We start from the raw sequence: 26675 nt of genomic DNA, 5'->3' as shown, positions 1-26675 counted from the left end.
AACACAAATTACAAATATGTATTCCAAACCGATGTAATAAAAACAAAAAAAATAAATAAATGAAATCACATTTAAAAGAACTGTACAAATACACACACACATGTTTGTATAAACATTATATAGTTTCAATAGAAAATCCTTTTATTTTATTTAGATTTTTATATTTTTTATTCTTGTATTCTTTTTTATTTTTCTCATATCAAAATGCCTATAAACTTCATTCATAAATAAATAAGGACATGACAGTGTTATTTTTTTGCTATTTATTTTCTACTAGTGTTTCCTTTTCGATTTATACTAGATAGATTTGCGAATCCTATATAAAATATAACAGTTATTGAATGTGTTCCCGAAATTTTATTGTATGATAAAAAATGATATTCTATCTTCGAAATCTATGAAGATTTTTTAGTAGAAATATTCGTTAAATCTATTTTCTCTTTAAGAACTCAAAATTTGCATTCATTTACAAAAGAGGGCAATTAAAATGTACGTAAATTTATTTATTTATTTATTTTATATAACATTATATAATAAATTATAATAATATTATCAATACCCTCGGCTGCCAGGGCCATTATGGGCTTAGAATGTACATAAATTAAAAAAATTATTAAGGTTATTGAATTAAATGAAAAAATTGCATACTTTTAGGGTAATTTTTATTTTGCATGTTTTTTATACAAAGACAGTCAAAGAGAGAGAAATACATTCTTTTCTATTGGATTTAATTTTGATTTATTTAAAATTCGATAATTATGATATTTGACTAATTCGAATTCGATTAATATTGGTATTAGATGTTTGAAATTTAAGCCTTCATAGAAGTTTTACTTAAAGGCAATGTGAAGTCTTACTTAGATTAGAGCTTTCTTAAAGTTTTAATTTTTCAAAGTCCTTATAAAATTTAGGATGCCTGTATTCACTTTGTTTAAAGAGAATTTATTGTTGAAAATATTGTTTTATTTGCTGAAATTTTTTGCTTTATTCCGATAGATTCAACGATTTTTTAGTTAAATCAGATTTAATATGACTGGATTCATTTAATCATTTCAATTCTAACATATTTCAATATATTTAATTGAGATTGAGTTCGATAAAATATTATTTGTAAAAATTTAAAATTCTCCATTCGTTTTTAGAAATTTTTTAGATTTAAACAATGTTTTTATTTAAATTTACTTTACGTAGTGTCGTGCCAGTAACATACGCAAAAATATTCTTCTTAAAATCTACGCTCATTGATTGGCCCTTTCCAATGCTTTCTCCTTTTTTTTAAAATTTAATATATTTATAATAGTAAAAGCTGAAAAATGTTGAAAAAATGAATATATAGGCAACAAAATCACTGCTTGAATTTTAAATAAATAAAACGCGAACATTTCAAAAAGAATGCCATACACAAAACACAAATCTGTAATGTAAGGAATGAATGAAAAACCCAAAATACAACAAAAAAAAATAGAAAAAATAACTGTGTAAAAAAAATAGAAACTTATGTGTGGAAATATGAAAAATATGCTTACCGTTTTTGAAAATTTCTATAAATATTTTAGTAGATTTCTTCACATCGAAGTAAAATAAGGAGATTTGAAAGGAAAATGTTTTCTTTTATATTCTATTACTCGCATCATATGGTTGTCGTATATCTCTTTTCACAATAGAAAATCGGATGAGAATATTTAATTCTAATCATGAAAATTTTTAGAAACAAATCTTTGGAAATATTTTACATGCGCTACCATTTGTGACTAATGTAAAGTAGATGTTAAGTATTCCTAGATGTGGTGACATAAATCTGCAAAATTAAGATTTCCGGGAAAGTTATAATAATTTTAAAAGAAATGTTAATTTCACACTATAAAATTCAATCTTCCTCCATATTCAACATAATCTGCTCAAACTGTTCGAAGGTACTTCATGAATTCATATGAAATCACAAATCTATGGTATTTCTAATATCTTTCTATAATACTTGAGATACATATTTGGACAGGAATTGATTTTAATAAAAAAAAGTAAGATTGGTAACACAAAACCCAAAAAAAAAAAAAAAAGAAAAATTTGCAAACCTCATAATTTTTCTCTTTGCAATCAAAAAAATATTTCACTTCTCATACACTTTTTCTAATATGAAAAAGAAAAAAACGGGGTGAGAAAGCACATACGTGTATAGGTAACTATAAAAAGGACATTATTATATACTATACATACTTACAGTTATATGGCGGAATTGAAATAAAACTCAAACGTAAAAAAGAAGATAACAACCAACTGAAAATTTATAGGAAATTATGAATAAAATCAACAAAAAGGATACAAGACAATAATAACAAAAAGCCAAAAAAAAACAATAAGGATTTTATAAATAAAATTGCAAGTGGATATAAAATAATGGAAAGGCATAAACTTTTATGACTTATTATGTAATGGGTTTCATTAAAATCAAAAAAAAAAAACAAAATATTAAAGAAAATACAAGGGGAGAAAAATAATATGAGTATTAAAAAGGACGAAACAATGATTGAGGTTAGGCTGATGTAATAAAGTCATGAATTTTAAAGTGTAGAATGATGATGTGTTGTATGTGATCGAATATTTTAATTTTTTTTTTTTTATTATTCTTGTCTTTTTTAGGAATTTTGATATTTTTTTTATTTTATTCTTATTTATGTAGGTTAATATTGTAGTCCCTATGGATTCAAAATGGCTATATATTAATTTAACTTATTTTAATGTTTATATTTTATCAATTTATTTGATGTACATATATATATAAATAATAAATATTTTTCAAGGATGAATTTATTGGAGCCATGGTGAACTTTAGTCAATATTGTTAGTTGCGAGAAATATTGATCGTATAGAATTATTTAGGAAGGGAAAATTAATTTTTATATAATTTTAAAATTTCTTTTTTAAGATCTAAGAAATGTTTCAATCTAAGAATTTTCTTAATATTCTCAATTCTTTATCTAAGAATTTTGAAGGTCACACTATAATTTCATGTATGCTACATTAAATGTTCCCATTGTAAAAATTTCAGATGAAAATTTAAAAAAATTTTATCATTTTTCTTATATGATATGGAAATTTTCAATAGAACTTTGAACATGATAATATTTTAAATTATTATAAAAAAATTTATTTGAATTAATTTTCATTGGTAATGGAAAACAATTGAAAATTTAAATTTTAGTAAATTTTCATATATTATTTTTAATAAATTGTAAATTAATTGTAAGAATAAATTAAGGTTGCACTATTCACTATTCAATTTTTCCACCATCTTTGCTCTTGAAACCCCAGTATAATGTTTAAAATATATTTCGTATGATTCCAAACTATAATAAAAGTGAAAAAATGACTGATAATTTTATTTCCTACACCTTCGTGAACGACATATTAATATTGACACGGAGTTTGTAACCACTTGAAGGAGCCATGTCCAGTATAGACATGTACATTATATTCTTGCTATGCCTATCCGTCCGATTGCACGATAACTCAAAAACAAATAAAGTAAACAACACCACAATTTTACAAAATTGTTTCATTTCGGTCAAGAAATTGTTACTGGAACTAATTACTGGAACACAACCGATTCCTGGTAGCCATACAATTTAAAAAGATTATTTTAAATTTTGTATACATATGCGTCCAATTACACTCCACATATGCTCTAAAAAAATTTTAATGTCATAAATGCACTAGTTCCGATATTTCCATGAGGTTCAATATAACCATAAAGTTTTTATGGGTTAGTTAAACAAAATGGTTCAACTAACTACCACACAACTATTCTAAATATTTCAAAAACAATTTCTTTTATATTGTCAAAGTGCGGAGTATATTTTAATCAACTCTAATAGACTGAAACGTTTTATTTTTCTTTTTCGTTTATTTTTATGCATACCATGCATAATGTCAAATTAAACGATAAAGTTTTAAAAAAAAAATTGCCTTCTTCTAGGAGTGGAAGATGCAAAAACACAAAAAATTAAAAATAAAATTTTTTAATTTTTATTAATATGTAAATTGCATTTCAAAAATTGTTTTATTTACTACAATAGTGTCGTATGTACAAAAAACAAAAAAAAAATTAGTTGAGTTGAAGATTCAAGCCAAAAGATCTATTTTAAAATTCTGAAAGTTATTTGAATCATATGATTTTTTTTAACAAACCTTCTATTTTATTCTAATTTTTCTTTTTTTTTTACAATTTTTGAATGCTATAAAGGCTGGCACATATCCTGTTCTTGCATAATATTTTAAATATAAAAAAAAAAAAGAAATTTCAAATTTTTTAAGTGTTTTCTATTATAGTTTTATAGGGGGAGATGAGAACAAAAAAAAATATCGCATAAATTTTTCGATCTTAAAATTATTTTAAAAATATCTTAAAGATGACAATCACATACAACCACAAAACAAAAAAAAACTTTTCTTTCTCTTTTTCCTTAAAATCTAGGAATTTTCAAAAAAAAAATATTTTTATGAATATGCAAAAATTTCTCAGTACTTTTTTCTTTCTCTCTACATGCACATTTATTTTTCTTCATTCTTTATTATTTTTTTTTTGTTTCAGTATTTAAACTTACACTCAAATGCAAAATTTATGCATGTGTTATTCAAAATTAGGAAAAAAAAAAATTCCATTTTCTACATAAATCTTTTTTTAGGATTTAAAATTTATGAATTGTTGTCACTACTTATTATTTTCTATTGTCCTTTTTTTTATATATAAAATTTATGAAAATTTAAGAAAATATCTTTGCTATTAAAGTTTGTCTTCTATTTAAGTAAAAAAAAGCATATTTTTTTTTTTGAAAGAAATTTTTGACAATTTAATTTTGAAAGTACATTGAATTTTTTTTCGTAACATGTTATCCTTTCTGAATAATATAGTACATATATACAGGAACTTACATACATATATGACCATATTTTGTATGTCTATACAGATTGAGAAAATGACAAAATAAACTTCTTATTACATGATTGCAATTGAAACTTTAAAACTGAAAATTTGATATTGTTAGAATTGATTTTATGAGCATTAGTTCCGATTTTCTGAATTAAAATGGAGGACAAATTCATAAATTATTTTAAAATGTTATTTTCAATAGGATCATTACTTGAATATCAATAATTCACACAAATAAATTGAATTCAGTTGGAATTCAGCGTTTCTAAAATTTTAATATTAAAAATTGATTTAAATTCGACAATTCTTGTTTTCCATGAATAAGATGTCATATTAAGGTAATTATATTAAGTGCTTGTAATTAATTGATTTTTTATTTATTTTTGATTTTTCATCGACATTGATGTAGAATTTTCAATTTTTCTATTTTTCCTCCAGAACTGAATGGCAATATGATCATATTTCCTACAATTATAATGTGTTATATTTTTGTCATAAATATTATTACCTTTTGACTCCGATAAAAAATTAGAATATCGTAAAAATTTTTTAAAGTGCAGATTCAGAAAGTCTTGGTGATAAAAGCTTCTGAATCTCTATTTTTAGAAATATCCCTAGCATCACATTCCTCTGATATATTAATTTTTAGAATTCAAAGGTACAGGCAATTCTATTGCTATGCGAAAGTTCTCGTATTTATCTGGTAGGCTGTGCAATAGAAGAATTAAAGTAGTACACTATCCAGTTGTATATTGATTGATTTTAAATAATTAACAACATAAAAAAATTGAGACAAATTGAGACAAATGATTATTAATATCATTTGGCCTTTTTATGAACATTAATTTTTTTAAGAATGTTGCTTTGCCTACAGATCCACTGAAATCGTATGTTTTCTTCAACTTGATTCCAATAATATAATTTGAATATAGGAATAGTCTTTAATATTTTTATGGAAAGGCTTTCTTGTCTAATTTTACCCATTAAGCATATATGCAGGATCTTCTATTATTTCTTCTTTTATTTATATTAAATTGAAGATCTCATTAAATTTGTAGTTAAATTGAAATATTTTTTAAATAAATTAAAAATTTATTACTAATAATTATGACTAATCTCCTATAATCGTAGAAATTAATAAATTAAATTCGACTGAAATCATTAAAATAAAAATCCTTATTGTTTCTTAACATGGTCCCCGAAAATTTAAAACTCTTTTTATTTCAATTTTTTTTTTATATTGTATGAAAATGGTAAACATTAGGGCATAATTTACAAATTTAAAGAAAATTCGTAATCTCTCCATAAATAATAGTATTTTAATTTAACAATATTATATTAGTAGAAAACACAAACACCTACATACACAAAAAAAAACGCCTAATATTACATAAGCATTTATTATAATTCCCTACTTATTTTATTTTTTTGAAATTTCGAAAATTCCCTACTCAAAAATGCTTCCCACATAATTTATTCCTGTACATTTATTAAAATATACGTTCTTATCACTATTTATACACAAGAATTTTCACATAATTTTTATTATCCTTTTTTCCTCCTTGCTTATCTAAAAAAATATTTTTTAGAAGAAAACTAATACAAATTTTATTATACACTTATATTATTTGCTTCCCTAATATACAAATAAAATAAAATAAAAAACAAGATCCTTTTCATCCTATTCATTGGTCAAAAATATTTTAAGCTTTTTATAAAATCAAAAAAAAAAAAACATTTATTTATTTGAAAAAACAAAAAAAAAAAACCCGGATACAATACAGAAAATATTTTTAATATATAAAACTTAAAGTGGGCGGTGGTTTACGAAATATGAAAAAAAGTAGGTGGAGATTTTGAAAATAAAATTTATATTTTTATGTAATATAAGTATGTGTATATATATGCCTGTATATAACTACACATTTTTTGTTTATTTTATCCTTTATACTTATGAAAGTTTTAAAAGAAAATTTCTTATAAAATAAAAGGAAAAACAAAAAATATTTTTGATTTTTGGCTCCTACTTTAGGTATAAAATATTTCTGTTATACAAATATCACAAATTCTATTTTTATATATATATGCGTATATACAATATAGGAAACTATTTTTGAATTTGTTCATTTTTTGGATTTAATTCAAGAAAATTTTTTCATTTTAATTCGTAAAAAAAACAAAATGTAAAAGGAGTAAACTTTTTCAAAAGATATTAAAAATATTTTAAAAGTAACAATATTTTTAATTAACTGTTATACATATATATAATAAATAATAATGAAAATTTGTAAATTCATATTAATATTTTTTAATTTATTTATTTGTTTTTCAATTTAATTTTATTTTTTTATTTTACAGGAAATCGCAGCAATTTTAATTAGCTTTGATAAACATTCCGAATGGCAATCAAAGGAAGTTAGAACAAGGTAAATTGAATAAAAACTTATATTTATAAGTTTTAAAATATTGCGAAAATCATGATTTATAACAGTATAAGTAAAAGCGAAAACTTACTATTCTGTACCTAAATTGAATTAAAGACACCTTATTAAATTAACCTGAGTAGATTGTTGTAAAGGATATATGAGGTGCAAAGGATTTCCACGTCACCAAAATTTTAAACTGTACAAGTTTTCTTTATAGAGTTAGCTGTTTCAACTTTTCTGTCCAACTTAATTAAATTATCCTTTACAAAAATTTTAAATTATATTTCGATAAACGTTCGAGATTAAGTTAAGATTTTATTTAAATGAGAACTATACAAGTTATTGGATTAAGCAGAATTATTTTAATATTGAAAAAACAAAAAAAATATTTTTGTAATTTAAGATTTTGAATATTTTTTCAAATTTTTTTTAATTAATCTTTTTAACAAAATATTTTATATAATATAGAAATAAAGTGTTATACACTTGTTTTTGAAATTTGAAATTTCTTAATACAAAATCATTTTTACGTGGTTGTTAAATATTTGCATTATTCATTATATTATATGTTGACGGAATTTTTGAGGCAATATAATATGTTGACAGAATTCTTTGTATTTTCGTAAGAAAATGCACCGACCGAGTTGTCTTTATTTAACAAAAGAATACTTATAAGATCGCTATCAATCAGCAGATTAATATCTTTCAATTTGTCTACTATGTCTAAAATTTTTGTAGATGTTTACGAATATCGTTATTATTTACTGAGAATATAGAGTTGTTTCACTAAATTTGCCTTTCTAGTTGGATATTTTAATTCGAAAATTTCATGTGACTTATACCAAATTTGAAGTTTTACCATCCTCTTACCGCATTTACTCAGAGGAATTGATTGATAATATTAAATCAGCTTCAGTTTTCGCATCTACGCAGTATCCCATATTTCAGCAGTTTTACTTGTTGTGTCATCAATTATTTCATTTATGTTTTCCATTTGCATAATTCCAATAATCACTTTTTTATCGGCATATCGCTTCCACTTGCAACTTTATCAAGTACAAAAATTTCAGTTTTTCGAAATAAAATAATTTTGCATTTGACATTATCAATAATTTTTTTAACAGTTCCAAATACAAATATTTGGTAACCATAATATCTAAATGCAATATAGTAGCCATAATAATAATATTAAAATGCACGAGGATTTTTTTTCTAAGCTGGGTCCATAACCTGTTGAGATTATTACAAGTAATTTATTCGAAGGTTATAAAAAAAATTAAGTATTTAGTTGCATAATATGCGTAATGTTCATTTTAATGTATGTATATAACAATATATATATTACAAAAAGAGAGACAGATATATTACTAATATTAATGTATAATTAAATATCAAACATAGTTGGAGCTAGTGTAGATCATTTATTACGATTGATCTCCATGTATAGTTTATATTTTATATTTTAATTGTGCTTCTTTCAACAAAATAACATTGAACTGTAAACATTTATAATTATTTTTATATAAAATATTACTTTAATATAAATTGTTGAATTATTTATAAAAAATTCAATTAATACAAATTAATTTACTTTATTTTTATTTTAACATTTTGTCCTTATTTTTGTTATACTCGAAATAATTTTACTCTATATACACTTGTTGTTTGTAATATTATTTATAGTAAAATAGTATTCGTAAAATAAACTGTATAACATATACAACTTATATGTATACAAACATTTTAAAAATTAATTATACAATTAAAATTTTTAAATTAAATAAATATAAATGCATCAGGTCCGAATGAATTTTTAAAATTGATTTTCATTACAATTTAAAAATGTTGAAAAATACTATTTTTTACTAAAAAAATAAAAGTTGTGTTTCTTAAATTTCTTAACTGTAATACAAAAAATTTAATTCGAAACCTTGTTAATATTTGAATTTAAATTTGCATTGTTTAAAATATAAAATGAAATTATTTGTTTTTTTTTTTCTTTTTTTTTTTGTACTTATTTGTTAATTTTATTTTTTAAATAAATTTATGATTCATTTTAAACGTTTAAAATGGTGGTTAAAATAAAAATTAAATAATTAAGAACACATCAAAAATATGAGGGTATAAGCGGAGGGTAAGGAAAATTTATATAAAAAAGAATGAGGTCATTTTACTATTTTTGTTTTGTGAAAAAATAAAATCCTTAACCATACTTTTTAAAAATTTTAAGAGTTGGTTAAAAAATTGTAGGTCTACTGTATAAGAAGAGAGAAAGAGATAACAAAAAAAAAAGAATCATTTGTAATGGTACATTAAGGTCAATCTTTGTTCCATATATAAAATGAAAGTGCATTAAAAATTTATTTTAGACTTATGCACGAAGAGGAAATTGGAGTACCTAATACAAAACCATAAGAATACGAAAATGGAAGCAAATAATTTAACATAATTTTTCCTCTTTGGGAACTACTTTATTTTTTTTTGTTTTTGCAAAATTTTTCGGTAAGAAAATTTTTGCTTTTAAAAAAATTTTCTTCCCTTCCCTCCACATAGAAAAGATATATAGAGTAAAAAATATACGGGGAATTTAAAGAAATATGAAGGACTTATTAAGGGAATTCCAAAGTAGTAATTAAAAATTTATAATTACTGCTTTGAAATTCCCTTAATTCATAATTTATTTAGGGATTCAGCTCGAATGAGTTGCTAAAAAGTCAAATGAAAAATTAATTTACGAAATTTTTGAGTAGTATAATCAAAATTTTACTTAGGCTTTCTAAAAAAGTTAAAGAATTCTGATCACATTATTAATTTATGTACAAATTTTTGAAAATGCTTCAGAAATTTTTGATAGTGACTGTAATATGCTTATTTAAGTGATTTTAGACATAAAAATGAAGCTCCTGCATACATGCAAATTGCAGAAATTAAATAAAAGTATTTTGATTTTCTTAAAAATTACGAGAAATTACCAATGTCAATTCAAAGTGACAACAGTAAAACTGTTGATTTGTAAAATTCTTATATTTATTTTTAAACTTTGCCACGTAATTTATTTCACACGTTCAAAAATATTTTATTATTGTTAATTCTAGTACCTGACCTATCTTACAACTAGCTTTAAACTCATACAATTGAAAATTGGAAAATTTTGTAAATCGATTTTTCGACTTCTCATTTGCCTGATATTATGTAAAACAAAGAAAAACAATTATTTTAAGAAAAATTTAATAAATATAAAAATCATTAAAAAAAATAGAATAAAATAAAGTTGAACTTTTCCATATATACACATAACGATTTCAAGTCATTAACTATTTAACCGCTATAAGCTAATTATATGATAATTATATTATGGGTAGAATCTGATGGTCCGTTTCAGGTTCATGTTCAAATAATAAGCCTTATTCATACATTATAGTATCAGTTCGTTTACATATTATTTTATATATATAAGTACTCGTATGTGTAACGAAAAATTTGTTTATGTAAACAAAATAAAACAAGGTTGTATTAAAACAATTACTTGATATGTAGCACATTTCTCTTGAACAATTCGAAATACAAACAAAAAATTGGTATTTTAAAACAAAAAGAAATTTTTATTGCATACGCCTAGGAGGAGTAAAATAGGTGAGACTGTTGGTCAATGCCATAACTTTTTCGTTTTCAAGTGTTTTGAATTATCATGTCTAACTTAATAATTTTTTGTTTTAAAACCAAAAAATTTATCAAGTTAGACATGAAAAAATAACACTACCTCTAATGAACTAAAAATTGAACTGTAAAAATTAAGGTTCAATACAAATGCTCAATGTTCGCAAGTGGTTTTTATCGAAATTTTTGTTTGAAAAAAAATTAATGTATTAGACAATTAGAAAACAAAAATAGATTAATTCTTCAAGCTTTTACAAAAAACTCACAAAAATTGTCATTTAGTTCAGATGATAGAAAAATCTCATAAGTATTGAATATTAAGTAAATTGAGAATCACTGGAAATAGGAGAGATCTGCAGCTTCTCGGTTTCGGTATCAAATGTTAAATTCAAAATTTTATGTTTTCTGAAATGTCTACAATAAAAGAAAAATGCTTTTATAGTAAAAGTAACAAAGAATAGAGAAAATTTTGTATATCATGCACCACTGTAGAACAGGCAGAATTTGTGGCAAGAAGTTATAAATTTTTACTAATAACTTATAATTTTAAAGGTGTGGGAGTTGACAGATAGCAACAGTTATTTTGTGGAAAACAAAAGATTTGCTACTGAGTCTTTAAGTTAGAGAAGGAAATCGTTGTATCTTTGTCGAATTTAAAGTGCTTGTGCTTAGATTTCCAAATTGTTGGAATTTTTAGTAGCTTATAGCAGGATATTATTGGCATATTTAGAGGAAGAGTTCACGTACAAATAAGAAATACAAAAATTTTTTAAACAAACTGTACGGACTATTTTGAAGTTTTTTCGGAAATTTGCTTAAAAGTCAAGTATTTATTTGTGTGTACCAGTTCGTCTCATATCAACGGTGATAATATACAGTAAACTCTTAACTGTTTTAAATTTTTTCAGTTTTTTATTTTCAGTTTTTCTTTTTTTTTTTTCGTATTTTAATAGGATAGTTCTTTATTGTTAATTGTGAGATAATACTCGACGAATTTATTACATATCCTTAATATAAAAATAAAGTTAACGATACAGAATTTATATATATGTACATACATATGTGCAAAAATTCATACATAAACGCATGATAAGCGATTTCACATACATATACCTATATAAAACATGTATAAATTAACAGAAGAGTTATTTGTATGAAGGTTAACTACTGATCCCTCTAATTAACTGGTTTTTTTTTTTTGCCCTTAATAAAATGTTTTCCTACTTAAATCTATATATGAATGTATGTATGAATATGCATTGTATTAATAGACGGTTTATCCTTTAAAGTTAATATTCTGTTATTGTTTTTTTCTTTTATATTTTGTTGTGGGCACAGTAAACATAATTTAAATGATTGAACTGAAAAGATTACAAAAAAAAAAGAAACGGAGACATTATACAATAATTACCGAGTATTTTGGGTGGATAATTTTTTGCTTGTAATATTGTGTATGACTTTGTCATAAATTTTTAATTCAAATTATAAATATTTCAAGGATTTAACCTCAAGTACATATGTACATATTATATTGTACATATATTTATAAATATTTACATTAAATTTATTTTATAATTATATACGAAAAATATTTACATTTAAAGAGAAAATATCGTGAAATTTTATAAATTTTATGTATTATTAATTTAAATTTAATTAAGAAAATATTAATTTTTTAGTTACTTTAATAAATTTATTAAATAATTTGTAAAAAAAAATTGTGATTTTTTTATCATGATCTGAATGATTTTGTAAACTGTAATAATTAGGGATAATTATGTTATATACATTGTATAACAGTGACATTATTTATTATATGGAGTAGTGGAGACTTTCACAAAATGAAAGTCATTTAATATTTTGTGTAATTTAAAGAAACTGAAACTAATTGTTGTATGTAATCGCGGCATGTCATATTTTTAATTCTGGTCTCGTCTGGTTAGATAATTATGTTATACATATTTTCTGAAATTATTGTTCAAATGTTAATTATAAGGAATTTATTTAATTATATCTATGATGATAGAAATTCCTCATATAAATTATATATTTTATTGTAGTTACTCACTATTTTACCTTTAAGCGAGTAATTATTATTCTACTGAATAATAATTCCGACTGATATGGAAACATTTAGCCTTAATTTTTAAAGCATTTTAAATTTAACTTAAATTTTAGAAATTTTTTAATAATTTATTTTTATTAGAACACAATGAACTCGATGCGTTGCTGCTTATGAACATTTTCCTTTTGAGCATCACATATTATTCTGTAAGGAAATGGTTGATAACAAAGGAAAATTAAGCATAATTTATAAGAATGTGTTTTTACCAATTTTGACTATCTTGCAATATACGTTCGCCATAAAGTAAAATTGTCAATATTTTTATATATTCCATACATGTACCGTCACTTCTAATAGCATGTAACAATTAACATTTAGTGTTATATGATCGTTAGTATACTTTTTTAATTGAACTTTATATAATTTCAAATTTCTGATAATTCGTCTTCTGTCGAATCATGAATGACGCTAGAATTATGAAAATGCAATCGATATTCTTGACCTAAAGCTCTTTGAAAATCTATGTCTTTTATTAATTTTAATTCCTGGAGCACCACAACATATACTCGATTTACTCGAAAAATCAAATAAATAATTAAATAAATGTGATGCCAAAATCACTTACTTAACTAATTAACGTAATTTGTTTTTTGTTATTTAATTTTTCAGACCAAAAAGTGGCTCATTATTGCTGTATTCGAGAAAGAAAGTCCGATATCGACGAGATGGCTATTGTTGGAAGAAACGTAAAGATGGTAAAACAACAAGAGAAGATCATATGAAATTAAAGGTTCAAGGGACTGAAGTAAGTATAATAAATTTTATAAAAAAAAAAAAAATTTTATTCAAAATGAAAAGGAGTAGAAAAAAAAATTATCGCCTTCAATTATAAATTTCATATTTTCATCAATTTTTTTTTAAGTTTTTTTCATTCAATTAATTTTTTTTTTAAAGGAAAACATTAATTTTTCATTCTTAATTTTTTTTTTTTTTGATATTGATTTAGAGTGTTTTTGTTTTCTTTCTTTTTAATTTTCTTAAATTGAAAGAATAGATTCATTGCCAAAAATTTTTTTTTCTTTACATGTAATTAATTCTTCTCGCGATTTTTTTTTCTTCTTGCTCTCTCTCTCTCTCTTTTTCTATTGAAAACAGCGAGAAAAAAATAAGTGTTTAAAAAAAGTAATTTTGTTTTTTCCTTATATCTTTTTCTTCCTTCCTGCCTTTAGAATAGGAACCATTCTACAGAAATTTTATAGAAAGAATGAAAGACAAAAAAAAAAAAAAAGCATAAACTCTTTGATAGCTCTAAGGATACAATTGGGAAAATTTGAGGGAAAATAAAAATTGAAAACATGAGTTCAATAAATAATTCGTTCTTATATGCCCTTAAGCATTTTCAATATGTTAGATTCTTTATAGACATTATACACATATAATGCACTTGTAGATAAATAAATATATATGTAGGAAACATGGTGTTAACAGTAGGAAATTAAATGAATTAAAGAAAATGGAATATAAAAGAAATATTAAAAATTTTATATTATAGTGTTTAACTAGACATGGTGATTCAATTATTTTGGCATGTTCATTCCTTGTTGATATTATTAATTGCAATTTTTCAAAATTATTTCATTACATAGAAAGTTAAATTAGTAAATTATAATTCTATTAGCAAATAAAAATATGTTCATCAAGGCAATACTCGTATTATATTAAGTTGGAAAAAAAAAATTTTATTATAAAAAATATTAAATGGAAGCAGCGCTTTTCCGAAAAACTGAAAATAATTTCTTTTTTTTGGGGGTGGGGGGGGATTTTAATTTAATTGCCAACTGCGCAGAATTTTGTTGAATTCCCGTTTGCAGTTCTAACAAAGATCTGCCAATAGCAACATGTTTTCTGTGATTTGCTGCAAAAAAGCATTCCGTTTTTGTTGATAGAACTGCAAAAAATCTTCTGTCAACTCGATAGCATAAAATTTTCTTCTGCTTTTATATTCATAATCTTAATTAACAGAGAATCGGCAGCTCTGCTTTAGTAGTTGCATTGCAATGCAGTTTTAGCTAATAAAATCTTCTGCAGTCAGAATTACAAACGAGAATTTAAACTTTCAATGTTGAAGTTTTAATTAATGAAGTTTGTTGGTCTTATATTAAATCTAATAGCCCCTAAATCTTACCTTAAAAAATTTTTTTTAATATCATACAGTGGAAGGTGAAAAGATGCAATAGAATAATTTTGTTTTTTAATTTTTAATTAAAAACTTATAGTAATCTTAATCAATAATATTCGGAGACTAACATACTATAAATTAAATTAAAAATTCATAAAAAAAACTATCAAGAATGCGTAATTTTAAAATTTTGAACTTACATGTTATATATAATAAGTTGACTCACAGAATACATTAATGCTATATAGGGCGTTTATTGTATAATATTAAGCTCTAATTATTTACAGTTTTAGAGACAATCACAACTATTCTCTAAATAAATGTCTAATTTTGCTACTTTACAATTTGTAATTCTATGTATTTAGTTGCAAGCTAAGAACTTGAAAATAGATTTTGGATTTTTCATCAAATTTAAAGTGAATGTAATTATCTTTAAATCACCTTGTGTAAAGTAAGCAATCTTAGCAAGATTTTCTAAACAGAACATTTTATTCTGAAATAAAATTTTCTTTTACTAAAAATTAAAGAAGGAAATCAAGTTAACATAAGTTAAACTTTAAAAACTATATAATTAATAAAAATCTTAAATAATTCCAAGACCATAGTTCAAATTTGTGGCCTTGCAAAGAAAATAATTTAAAAATTTATTCTACACAATAATTAGCAAAACTCTATATATAATAATCACCATTAAATCGGTCCACAGTGACTGACACAGAACATTTTATCCTTTTGTTATACGAAGAAAAAAAAAACTTTAAGTAACAATATTAAAGTTATACAAAAACAACAATAATATCGTAATTTCTTGTATAACAAGATCCTTAAAACAAGTAAAAAAGATTTAAATAAATCATATCATAAGGGATTCGATTTTATTATTCGTTATACACTAATAAAGAAAAATTACGTGAACAAAGTTTTACATTTTATCTACATATAAATTATTTAAAGATACTTTTGAACAAATTTTTTTTTCACTTTCAAAAATTTCCAAAGTACAAAAAAGAGAAGTCAATGCGAGGGATAGAGTTAAAAAAAGAAAAAAGAAACGTGAAATAATATAAAATAAGGTTGGAACGAAAATACGATTGAATGACTTAAAACCTCCCCCATGTAAATAATTGCTCAGACAAATGAATGAAATAAATTTTTATTCTGACTTTTAACTATTCAAGAGAATAGTATACAATGCCATTTACATTGGCTGAAAAAAAAATTTTTTTTTTTTTTAAAGAAAACCTCTAAAGAGAACAAAACAAAAAATAAGAAAACAAAGTGAAACCTTTGAAAAAGCCAAAAGGATAACAATTTTAACTTATTGCCAAAAAAAAAAACCAGAATAGGAAAAAACGTAGATGATTTTAACTTTATGACGTGATAGTTTATCTTTCCATATATTTACCAACATATATGAGTATTATGTCTATGCATGTATGCAAGTGAATAAATAAGCAATAATAATTTTTGAGACGTATAAGAATTGGAAATTAAAAACTATTTTGTGGTAATAATTTTTGGCAAATATCTTTCAATTTTAAAAATTTCACAAAATACTTAAATAAAAACAAAAATTAGATAGGATTAATGGAATAAAATACTGACTAATTTTTTTAATAGATTTATTCAATTCAGGATCCCATAGAAAATTCTAAATTAAAGATTTTCAAATTAACTAAACGATGTGTGCCTTTTTCCTAGTTAAGACGTGCAATATACGAAAATTTGAATTAATCTTTAAAATCTACACAAAGATACAATAAAAGAGAGAATGTACAAACTCTTGTACAAATAAGAGATTTTATTTAGAAATCTCAAAAAAGGATTTACATAAGGATCTGATAATACTTTAATTTATGCTACTAAAAATATATAAAAATAAAAATTAATTTTTTTCTATTAATGCCTACTTTTTAAGAAATATCATTGAATCCGAAAAATTTTTTTATCCGAATTCACAAGAATAATAAGTTTTTTCGTATTTTATTTCCTTTAAGTTCCTATAGGCCCTCAGCAGGCCTCAAATGTTATACAGTTGAACGTGGATTAGGGTAATTTGAATTTGGACCGAACATTTTGTTCTATACTTATAGAGGTTTCTCACTTTTTCAGTTTTCCACTTATCTAGGTTTTTTTTTCAAAAGAAGTTTTTCTGAAATCCAATAGAATTTCGCAAAACAAGTGAGTCAAACCGGGCACCAAAACTAAATAAGAAAAATTTACTTATACTTTCGTGCTTCTAAATTTCTTCGTTACTCTCTGTTTCTAAATTCGTCGAGTGTAACCCTAGTGTTATTTCTTCTGTCAATACTTCCTATATCTTGTTTTTTTATTTGCTGAATAAAACAAAACCTAAATAAATACTCACGAACATATTTGGAGCGTAATTTTGAAACCAAATAGAAATAAACGAAATTAAATACAAAAATTGCAATTAAAGAGTTAATCATAAAAATATTTCTTTTATATGGAGGCGAAAAATGTACTGAAATATTTGCGCGAAACTCTTAAAATTTATCGCAATTATAGAATGCATATACACTACAGTTAACTCGTCACCTACCTAGTAAACTCAATGATTTAAGAAACAAAAAAAAACAAATATATTATAAAATGTAAGGATAAAATAAATTGGGTACATATAGATATTCTTCTTATAGAGGAAGATTTTGTTAGAAAATTCAAGGGACCAGAAAATTAATTTTATTTAAAGGGGTTTTCCTCCTATCCAGGTTTTACTGTAGTTTAAAAAGAATTAATTCAAATTCTGCTTGTATCAAACTAAAATATTGCATTTCTTTTTTTAAAAATTCATGTGAATACTAAAATGTTTTTTTTTTTCTCTAATTTAATTTAAATAATTTTCACCCAAAAAAAAAAAAAAAAACAAATCATTCCACATAAATCATAAAATTTTCATTTCGAAATTTTAATTTTATTTCTAAAATCCTTCATAAGGATACTGAAATAATGACCATACCCGAGTAACCAACTAAAAAAATTATTGTTCAATTGAGATTTTCAAGAATTTTTTTTTTATTTCATTTTTATTATTTTTAATTTCTAAATTATTTCATAAATTTTTTTTTTTTTATATTTTATTTATTATTTCAATTTTTATAATATAAGTTGTGTATATGTACATGATATCCTTAATATTATAACAGTTTTATTACCTAATCAGAATGTTTGTTTCTTTTCATTTTTTATTTAAACTGAAAAAATTATGAAAATATTTAAAAAAAAAAAAAAAATGAAAATTGTTATTTTTACTGTGTTAAAAAATTATGAGGCCTCTTGAATCTTAAATTATTGTGTATATGTAATGTACTGGTACTGGAAGGACATAAAATTATATTGGAATTTCTCAAAGGTGTTATATAAAAAACAAAACATATTTCATTTAATAATTTCACCTTGGTCCCAAAAACAAAAAAACAAAAACTAAGCATAAAATAAATGAGACTTGGCAAAAAAAAAATAAATAAATAAATAAATTTTTTTCAGTTTTATGTCCTGTTTTCACAAAAATAACAATAAAATTTTCTGACTAAAAGAAAAAAATTTTTTTTTTGCTTTCTTAGTATAATTGTAAGCATACACAATTTTACGATTCTCATATTTTCCCCGATGACGACATTGGTCGGTCATTTGACTTCGCAAAAAACCAAAAAATTGGAATTTAAGAGCAAAAAACCAAAACGAAAAAAATTAAAGAATGTGATGTTATTTGCTTTTTTTTTTTGTGTTTTGCTTTTTTGGTTTTTAATTCCTGAAACATAAAAATGGTTTAACCACTTTCTTTTAGATTGATTGTAAAACATAATGTATACTTATATAATGTACACATTCATCTATACATATAAAAATATTCTGTATGAAGATGGTGTTGTTGTTATGTTTACCCTTAAAATTATTTTGCATCCTATAATTTTTGTTTTTTTTTTCTTGTTTATCATCGTACAAATGAATTGCAATGCAAGAGAAGATTATTAAAAATTTAACGATTTTTTAAGTGTATACTTGTTTGTTTTTTTTTTTCATTCTAAAGATTTATTAAGTTCAAAATAGAATATGATGTACTCCATATACGTATGTGTTGGAATTTTCATATAATTTATAAAATGTAAATACAAAAGTTTGTGTATTTGGAACAAATTCTTTTCTAAAAAATTCTATAGTAAGACACAAATTATTTAATAGAGAAAAAAGGAAATTTTGAAAAAGAAAATTGTTATTAACAATTTGCTTTGAAAGTCTCGAAATATTTAACTATGCTTATATTAATCAAATCTTTATTAATCATCTTGAGTTCTAATTAAATGTCATTGCTATATTGGAAGGACATAAACTATATACATATAAGTAAAAAATGCTTAAATTTCTATAAAATTCAAGATATACACACAATAAAATGGTGCGTTATGTTTAGTAGTAGTAAAAGAGGGGGAGTCCGTTTGGTGTCTCACACGAAACCTATCGGGCCAATAAGAAGGCCTATCGGCAACCCTCAAATTAACATCCCACATGTAACACAGTACCATGTAATACATCAAATTAGCCCACCACCATGTAAAGTAATCCCAAATACCATTTACCTGAACAAGCTCACCTTCGCCAAAGGAATCTGAAAAGTCGCACAAAAGACTCACAAATATTTGCTTGGAGTTTATAGCAAATATTTATGTAAATTTCGATATAAAAGAAAAATGATGATTTTATGAGTAAAAACTAAAAATTGTATGGTCTTGCAACATGAGATATCCAGCATTTTATTTCTTGCTTATGAGTTTCATATTAAACATACATACATACATATTTTAATATATTTAAAATTTTATAATTGATTACTAATAGAACGTGTAGTTATTTATAATTTATAATTAATTCTAATAAGAATAATTAATGGTAATTTCTTCATACAACTGTAGAACAGTTGGTATAGCATTCGCCCAAGAAAAGCGATAGGTCACTGGTTCGAGTCCAGTTCGAGTAGAAAAATTTTTTAATTTTTCTTCCTTGTTTCCTTCCTTTGATAACGTCGTCCATCTGTTCTGCAATTATACAAAGAAATTGTCTATTTGTTATACTTAAAATTTTATTTTAATTTCAAGGTTTTTAAATTTTCACTAAACTAGGCATCATTTATTTTAAAATATTAATATTTTTTATAAAAACTTCTAATATTATCTTAACTTTTAATAAGATCCTATAGGCATTTCTCTGTTTTTGTTTCCATATTGTTCTATTACATAATTTAATAATTTCACTCACAAAAGAAAAAACAAAACAAAACATTAAAGATTTATTTAACTGTAATAATCGTAAAGTTATAAAAATTTGAATTGATATTATTTCACATAGCTATACCCCATCTGTAATTTAAAATATGCCACAAATTTCCTTTCATTTTTTCTATTTTCATGCCTTTTTTTTTGTATATATACTCTCTTGTACATATATTATACAAATAAACCCCATTCTTATAAAAAATTTCTTTTTTTAATATTCATATTTTGATGAATCAGTTTTTTTTTTTTTTTTTTTTTTTGTATAACTAATTCAATTTATAGATGTACAGAGAGAGAAAAGAAAAACATATAAAAAATATGAGAAAAAAAAATAATGCCTAAAAAACAGAAAAATTTTTTTTTTGTTTTTGTGTTTTTACAAAAAAAAAAAAAAATCCTCAATCGGACTTGTGGGAAAAACAAGTCTATAAAAAATGAGAAATGAATCAGAGAAAACAAAATAGAAAGGAGAAAAAAAAATCAACAATTGAGTACAAAAAATTACAAAATACCATATCTAAAGCTCATAAATCTGACTTAATAAAATTCTTTTATGTTTTTATACATATATAAAAGATGCACCTTCAATATATGGAAAAAATTTAGTATATATGTATGTATATTCCTATGTATGTAGCCATTGTAATAAATGGTAACAATAACAAAATTCATTTTTGTGAATTTTCCGAATTTATTTTTTGTTTTTTTGTAAGGATTATTACTGTTATTTTTTTTTTCTTAACAGAATTATTCGATAGAATCATTGTTATCCTAACAAAATTTTTTTTTCGTTATTCTCAAACAACGGAATCTCAAGTATCAAAACAAAAAATTATGTACTATACACACATACATATTCATCATATAAAGAAAAAATTCTTTCATACTAACATTTTCTCGTATAATATCAAAAATGTTTACGAGTTTCAATTTAGATCCGAGTGTGTAGAATGTATGTATTATATGTATATATAGTTATATAATATTTTAAATCATATACGAGGTACGTACGAGTACAATATTGTAATATAATTTTTCAAATAAAATAATTACCAAAAAAAAGAAATTTGAAAAATAAAAAATAATTGCATATATAAAATTTGTGGTTTTTGTCTTGAGTAAAAAAAAAAATTCATTTGTAATAAATAAAAAAAAAAAATTTAATCAGAAAAATTCAATTTTCATTAATTTAATTTTAAAAATAAAATTTCACAAAATTTTTTAAATTATTTAATAAATTGTTTTTTTTTCTGCAATTTAATATTAGTATAAAATTTATAAGAAATTTAAAATAAAATCGCAGCTACGTGCAAATGCAAAAAATTAAAAAAAATTTTTTTACCAAAATTTACATTGCAGAGAAGCCCTGAAAGCGTATGCAGCAATTTAGAGTTAAATTAAACAAAATTTAATAGTTATTTCACTTAAAATTTCATATTTTACTGATAGTCGTGTGAATTGCTGAATTATGAGTTAATATCGTGTTACTGAGTTTCGGAAATTAGAGAAAATTAGTCAAATTACTTTAAGTTACCAATATAATTTCGAATATAATTAATATGTCATATTCAGCTTGTTTTTTATAAAAATTTTTACATAACACTTGAAATTTATAATAAAAAAATTTTTGTGCCACTTCATTGATTCGAAATGAAATTGTGACTATTATTACTTGTATTATTTGTAGGTAATTTTTAAAATTGGGAAATATTGTTATCGCATACAATAATTGATGGTTTTAATATTAAATTAATTATATGCATGACTTCAAAATTATTGCAGCAATACGGTCCAAAAACATAATTCAGCATTTAAAATTAATGAGCTGAATTGTGCATAAAATACTTTATTATTGCATTTTTGAAATCAGGATACATATAAATAATATTGAGAGATTTTTTCAACCAAATTGTCATTGCACTATTATAACAATTATTATCAATTGAATTGAAAACGTAGTACTGTTTACATATACGCGTTTCCTTGTTTAAAGTAGAATAAAAATTTTCAGTGTTAAATTCTCAATTTCGAAAGTATTATTACTTACCTCGTTTCATATTGAAAATTTTCATTTAAAGGATTACAATGGAAAACCCAGTTAACATTAGCTAACAGTTATCACTGTTGAAATTTTGTTAAAATTTTTATTCATTTTTGTCATTCTTCTTTTATTTTTTTTTTTTACACATTCTTAGATGTCACATGTTATTATTATATTTTCAATAAATCTGCTACTGTGTGGTGGATGTGAAAAACAACGTAAACATTATTAATTTTTTTTTTTTGTTTTCATATTTTTTTTTTTAACATAATTTCTAACTCTGATCACTGAAAACTTTCTAATAATAATTTTTCCTTTTTTTGTAAATTCTTTTTATTCTTTCAGTGCATTTATGGTTGTTATGTACATTCAGCGATTTTACCAACATTTCATCGCAGGTGTTACTGGCTATTACAGGTAAGTGTTATTTTATTTCATTTCTCCTTTTTCTTTTAATATTTTTGTTTTGCTTAGTTTTGTATGACAAATAACGGTGTAAAATATTTCAGGTTCATATGTAATATTTGAGAAAATTATCTTATGTTATGTAAGAACAAAGTTAATGTTCCCTCATTTTTTTGTTACATAGAAATTGGAAATTTTAGTAAAAACAGTTTTGTCTCTAAAATTTTTCGCAAATGTGTAACATTTTTTTGCTGGACTTCAGTTTTAATTCAAACTATTTGGAATTAGTACTTCAGGCTATTTTATAAACTATTTCATTAAAATAATATCGTTCCATTACATTGCAGTTGATTTGAGTTCGCGGAATATTTTTAAATTACTGTATTGATTTCGGCAGGATACAGTTAATAATTATTCAAATAATCTACAATTACCATATTTCCGGAATGTTAATTATTCATAATTTAAATTTTGATTAAAATGCAAAATATGTAATTTTCTATATAAAATTTAAAACAAAATAAGGAAGCCAATATGATTTCATTGTTTCATTATCGTTATTATTTCAGCCATATTTTGATATTTTAGATTATAAGCATCTTAAGCAGATTTTCGCCTTTTAAATTTTGTTAACCGTTATAGTTTGGTATTTATATTGTAATAACTATGTACGAATTAAAATTAATTTTTATTAAAACTAATTTATTTCTTTTTCCCTATTTAATTTCATTATTTCTTTGTGAAAATAATTATCTTGGTTTAATTTTTAATGGGCAATTATATCGACGGGTACGGATGAATCATCAAATCTTTACCTACAACTGAATGGCAATTAACACAAAATAAAAAACAACCAAACAACAAAAACAATATTACAAAATGTACTTAAAAATGTCTGGAATGTTTGTAAACATTTAGAATCCGGATATTGTACTTGTACATTATTTAAATGTTCCATATCCAGATGATAATAAAATGGCAATAATAACACCAAGTCTTTCATTATGGGGTGACAAAAAAGAATGGACAAAAGAGGAATTAGTCAGTCAATTAAAGCCAATGTGTAAGTGTATTTTTTGTTTTTGTTGTTCAATTTTTCTATATAACTATATATATATATATATTCTCGGAAAAATTATTCTTAAATAATATTTTCACGAGCTAATATTTATTTAATATAAAAATTTCATTTAAAGTTTTTAGTGAAGATGACCCAGAAGGAGGAAATGATATTGAAATATCCGTAAGTACTTTAATTTTGAACCAAAAAATTTTGTTTCTATAATGAACAAAAAATTTTTTTTTGTAGACTGCTGAGACCGTTGAAGCTATTGTTAGCCAATTAATGGAAAAACAACGTTTAGCACGGCAAGCAGCATTAGTTAAACAATTAGAATGTGGTTGTCCAGATTCAACATGTGCTGATGGTAAATCATGTGCACATCCAATGAGACGTATGAATAAATCATTATCAGATAAAAGATCTGATGGAAGTAATCAAGTAACAAGTACAACACCAAATGTTTTAGTTGGACCAAGAGTAAGTTTAAGATTTCAAAATATTATAAATTTTTTTTTGTTTTTCTTAATTATTTTTTTTTTTTGATTTGTTATTAGTTTTATTCACGTTGGGTTGATCAAAGGAATCGTGATTCAGCAACTGATTTAACACAAAAATCTTCAATTGAAAATCAATCGTCAATGCAATTTCAAGTAATTCCAAATCTTCATTCTCAATCATTATCCCAACATCATCAACACCAACAACAACAACAGCAGCAACAACAACAACAACATTTATTAACACGACATCATAGTTCACATCAATTATTATCAACTAATAATAATAACACTTCATCACAAACACCAAGCATTGGTATAATTGGTAGAACAGCTTCAAGTCATCATCAACAAAATCATCATCACCAACAACAACAACAACAACAACCACAATTTACCAATGCGTCTAATCAAGGCAATCAAATAAATCGTCACAATATTACAAATAATAATCAAATTAATCAAATAGTCATAAATTCAAATAACTCTAATAATCATTCAAGTTCAACTGGAACAATAACAACAGTAACAACAGGAACAGGCACATCAATATATTCACAAAATATATCTACAACTTCATCAGCTTCAAATGTTGAACACAGTATTGTTAGTAATCATAATAATAACAACAACAATAATAATAATAATAATAATACAATAAATAAAAACTCCAATAATACAAATGCCCATTCCAATCAACAAACCATACAAAATTCAAGTGATACTAATAATCTAACAAATAATCATCATACAACGTCTTCAACATCAACATCTTCCACATCCTTATCATCAGTTTCATCTGGGTCTTCGGTTTCTTCTTCTTCTTCTTCTTCTGCTTCTTCTTCTACTTCATCATCCTCTACTTCAATATCATCAGCATCGACTGTTGTACAACATCATCATTCAAATTCACATCATCCACAGAATCATCATTCCCAGCATGGTGGTATTACTCCACATCAACAGCAACAACAACAACAACAACAAAATAATAATAATAATAATAATAGTAACAGTAGCAGCAATACAAATAATAATAGCAATATTCAAACTCAAATACAACATCATATGCATTCTAATCAACAACAACAGCAACAGCAACATCAAACAATAATTGATAGTAATGGTGTCAATCAAAGGGTGTCATCATCAAATCTAATTAGTAACAGTTCCCTTGGTCATCGTAACAGTAATAATAATGTGAATAGTGGTAATGGTACTAACAACAGTTCAGCACCTCCACTTGTTTTAAATTTGTCCCAGGTGAATTTTTATACACATTTGCATATTTTCAATTTTATTTTTACTAGCATTATAAAAAGTAAGAGTATTCTGCCATTTTATGTAATTCTTGTCTTTCGATTATATTACTCTTGAATAAATTGTTGTATTAAGTTCTGTTAATTGACAATATGAAATTTGTCAAAAATAATAATAGATAATTAAAAAATTATATCTATATAGATAATTAAAATAATTATTAAATTTCTATCATTTCTAAAAAAATTAACAGACTTTACAAGTTTTAAGTTACAAGCTCTAGCTTATAAAATAATTTCAACTATAAGCTATAAAGCAAGTCCAAATACGAATCCTTGTAGCTTTTATACTCTATCAAGTTTTCTTTTGTATTCCTTGTTATGCCAAAATATTTGCAATTCAATTTTCAAGAAAAATATTGAATTTTACATTATAATATTGCAAGAAACTGTAATTAACAATACATTTGATGTGCATGATGTAAGGATGATATAATTTTTACATTAAAAAACAAACAAACCCACACCATTTTATAACCATTCCAAATCAACATTTACATAAATGCTATTTGCATGTACATAGATTATATGGGTAAATTATTCCACATGTAAAATTGTATTAAGGCAGGCATATACATATTTAAACATTGTGTGTACTTGTGTTTATTGCTATATTTAGATATCTGTTATATTCACGAATATAATACCATATATACATAAGTTGAATATTATGTAGAGGATTTCAAAAAATATTGAAATTTATGATTTTATGAGGTTAAAATTTTATGTTTTTAATTTTCAACAAAATCATAAAATTTACAACAATATAATAATGAGAAAATTAGAAAATTTCAATCAATTGAAA

The 26675-nt window shown here is 23.5% G+C and overlaps 1 protein-coding gene across 1 annotated transcript in view; it reads left to right on the top strand.

The window, feature by feature from the left end:
* The window catches only part of LOC129615710 (calmodulin-binding transcription activator 1), a 145649-nt gene that overhangs the window by 107188 nt on the left and 11786 nt on the right, over positions 1 to 26675 (top strand). Inside the window, exons 3-9 of the mRNA XM_055531069.1 lie at positions 7286 to 7353; positions 13745 to 13880; positions 22932 to 23003; positions 23910 to 24054; positions 24188 to 24234; positions 24301 to 24531; positions 24609 to 25814. Coding sequence (XP_055387044.1) covers positions 7286 to 7353; positions 13745 to 13880; positions 22932 to 23003; positions 23910 to 24054; positions 24188 to 24234; positions 24301 to 24531; positions 24609 to 25814 — 1905 coding nt within the window. The remainder of the gene's footprint in view (positions 1 to 7285; positions 7354 to 13744; positions 13881 to 22931; positions 23004 to 23909; positions 24055 to 24187; positions 24235 to 24300; positions 24532 to 24608; positions 25815 to 26675) is intronic.

The sequence above is a fragment of the Condylostylus longicornis genome, unplaced genomic scaffold, assembly GCF_029603195.1.
Source record: "Condylostylus longicornis isolate FDR11 unplaced genomic scaffold, ASM2960319v2 ptg000145l, whole genome shotgun sequence".
NCBI lineage: Eukaryota > Metazoa > Arthropoda > Insecta > Diptera > Dolichopodidae > Condylostylus > Condylostylus longicornis.
This window is presented reverse-complemented; position numbering and strand designations above follow the sequence as displayed.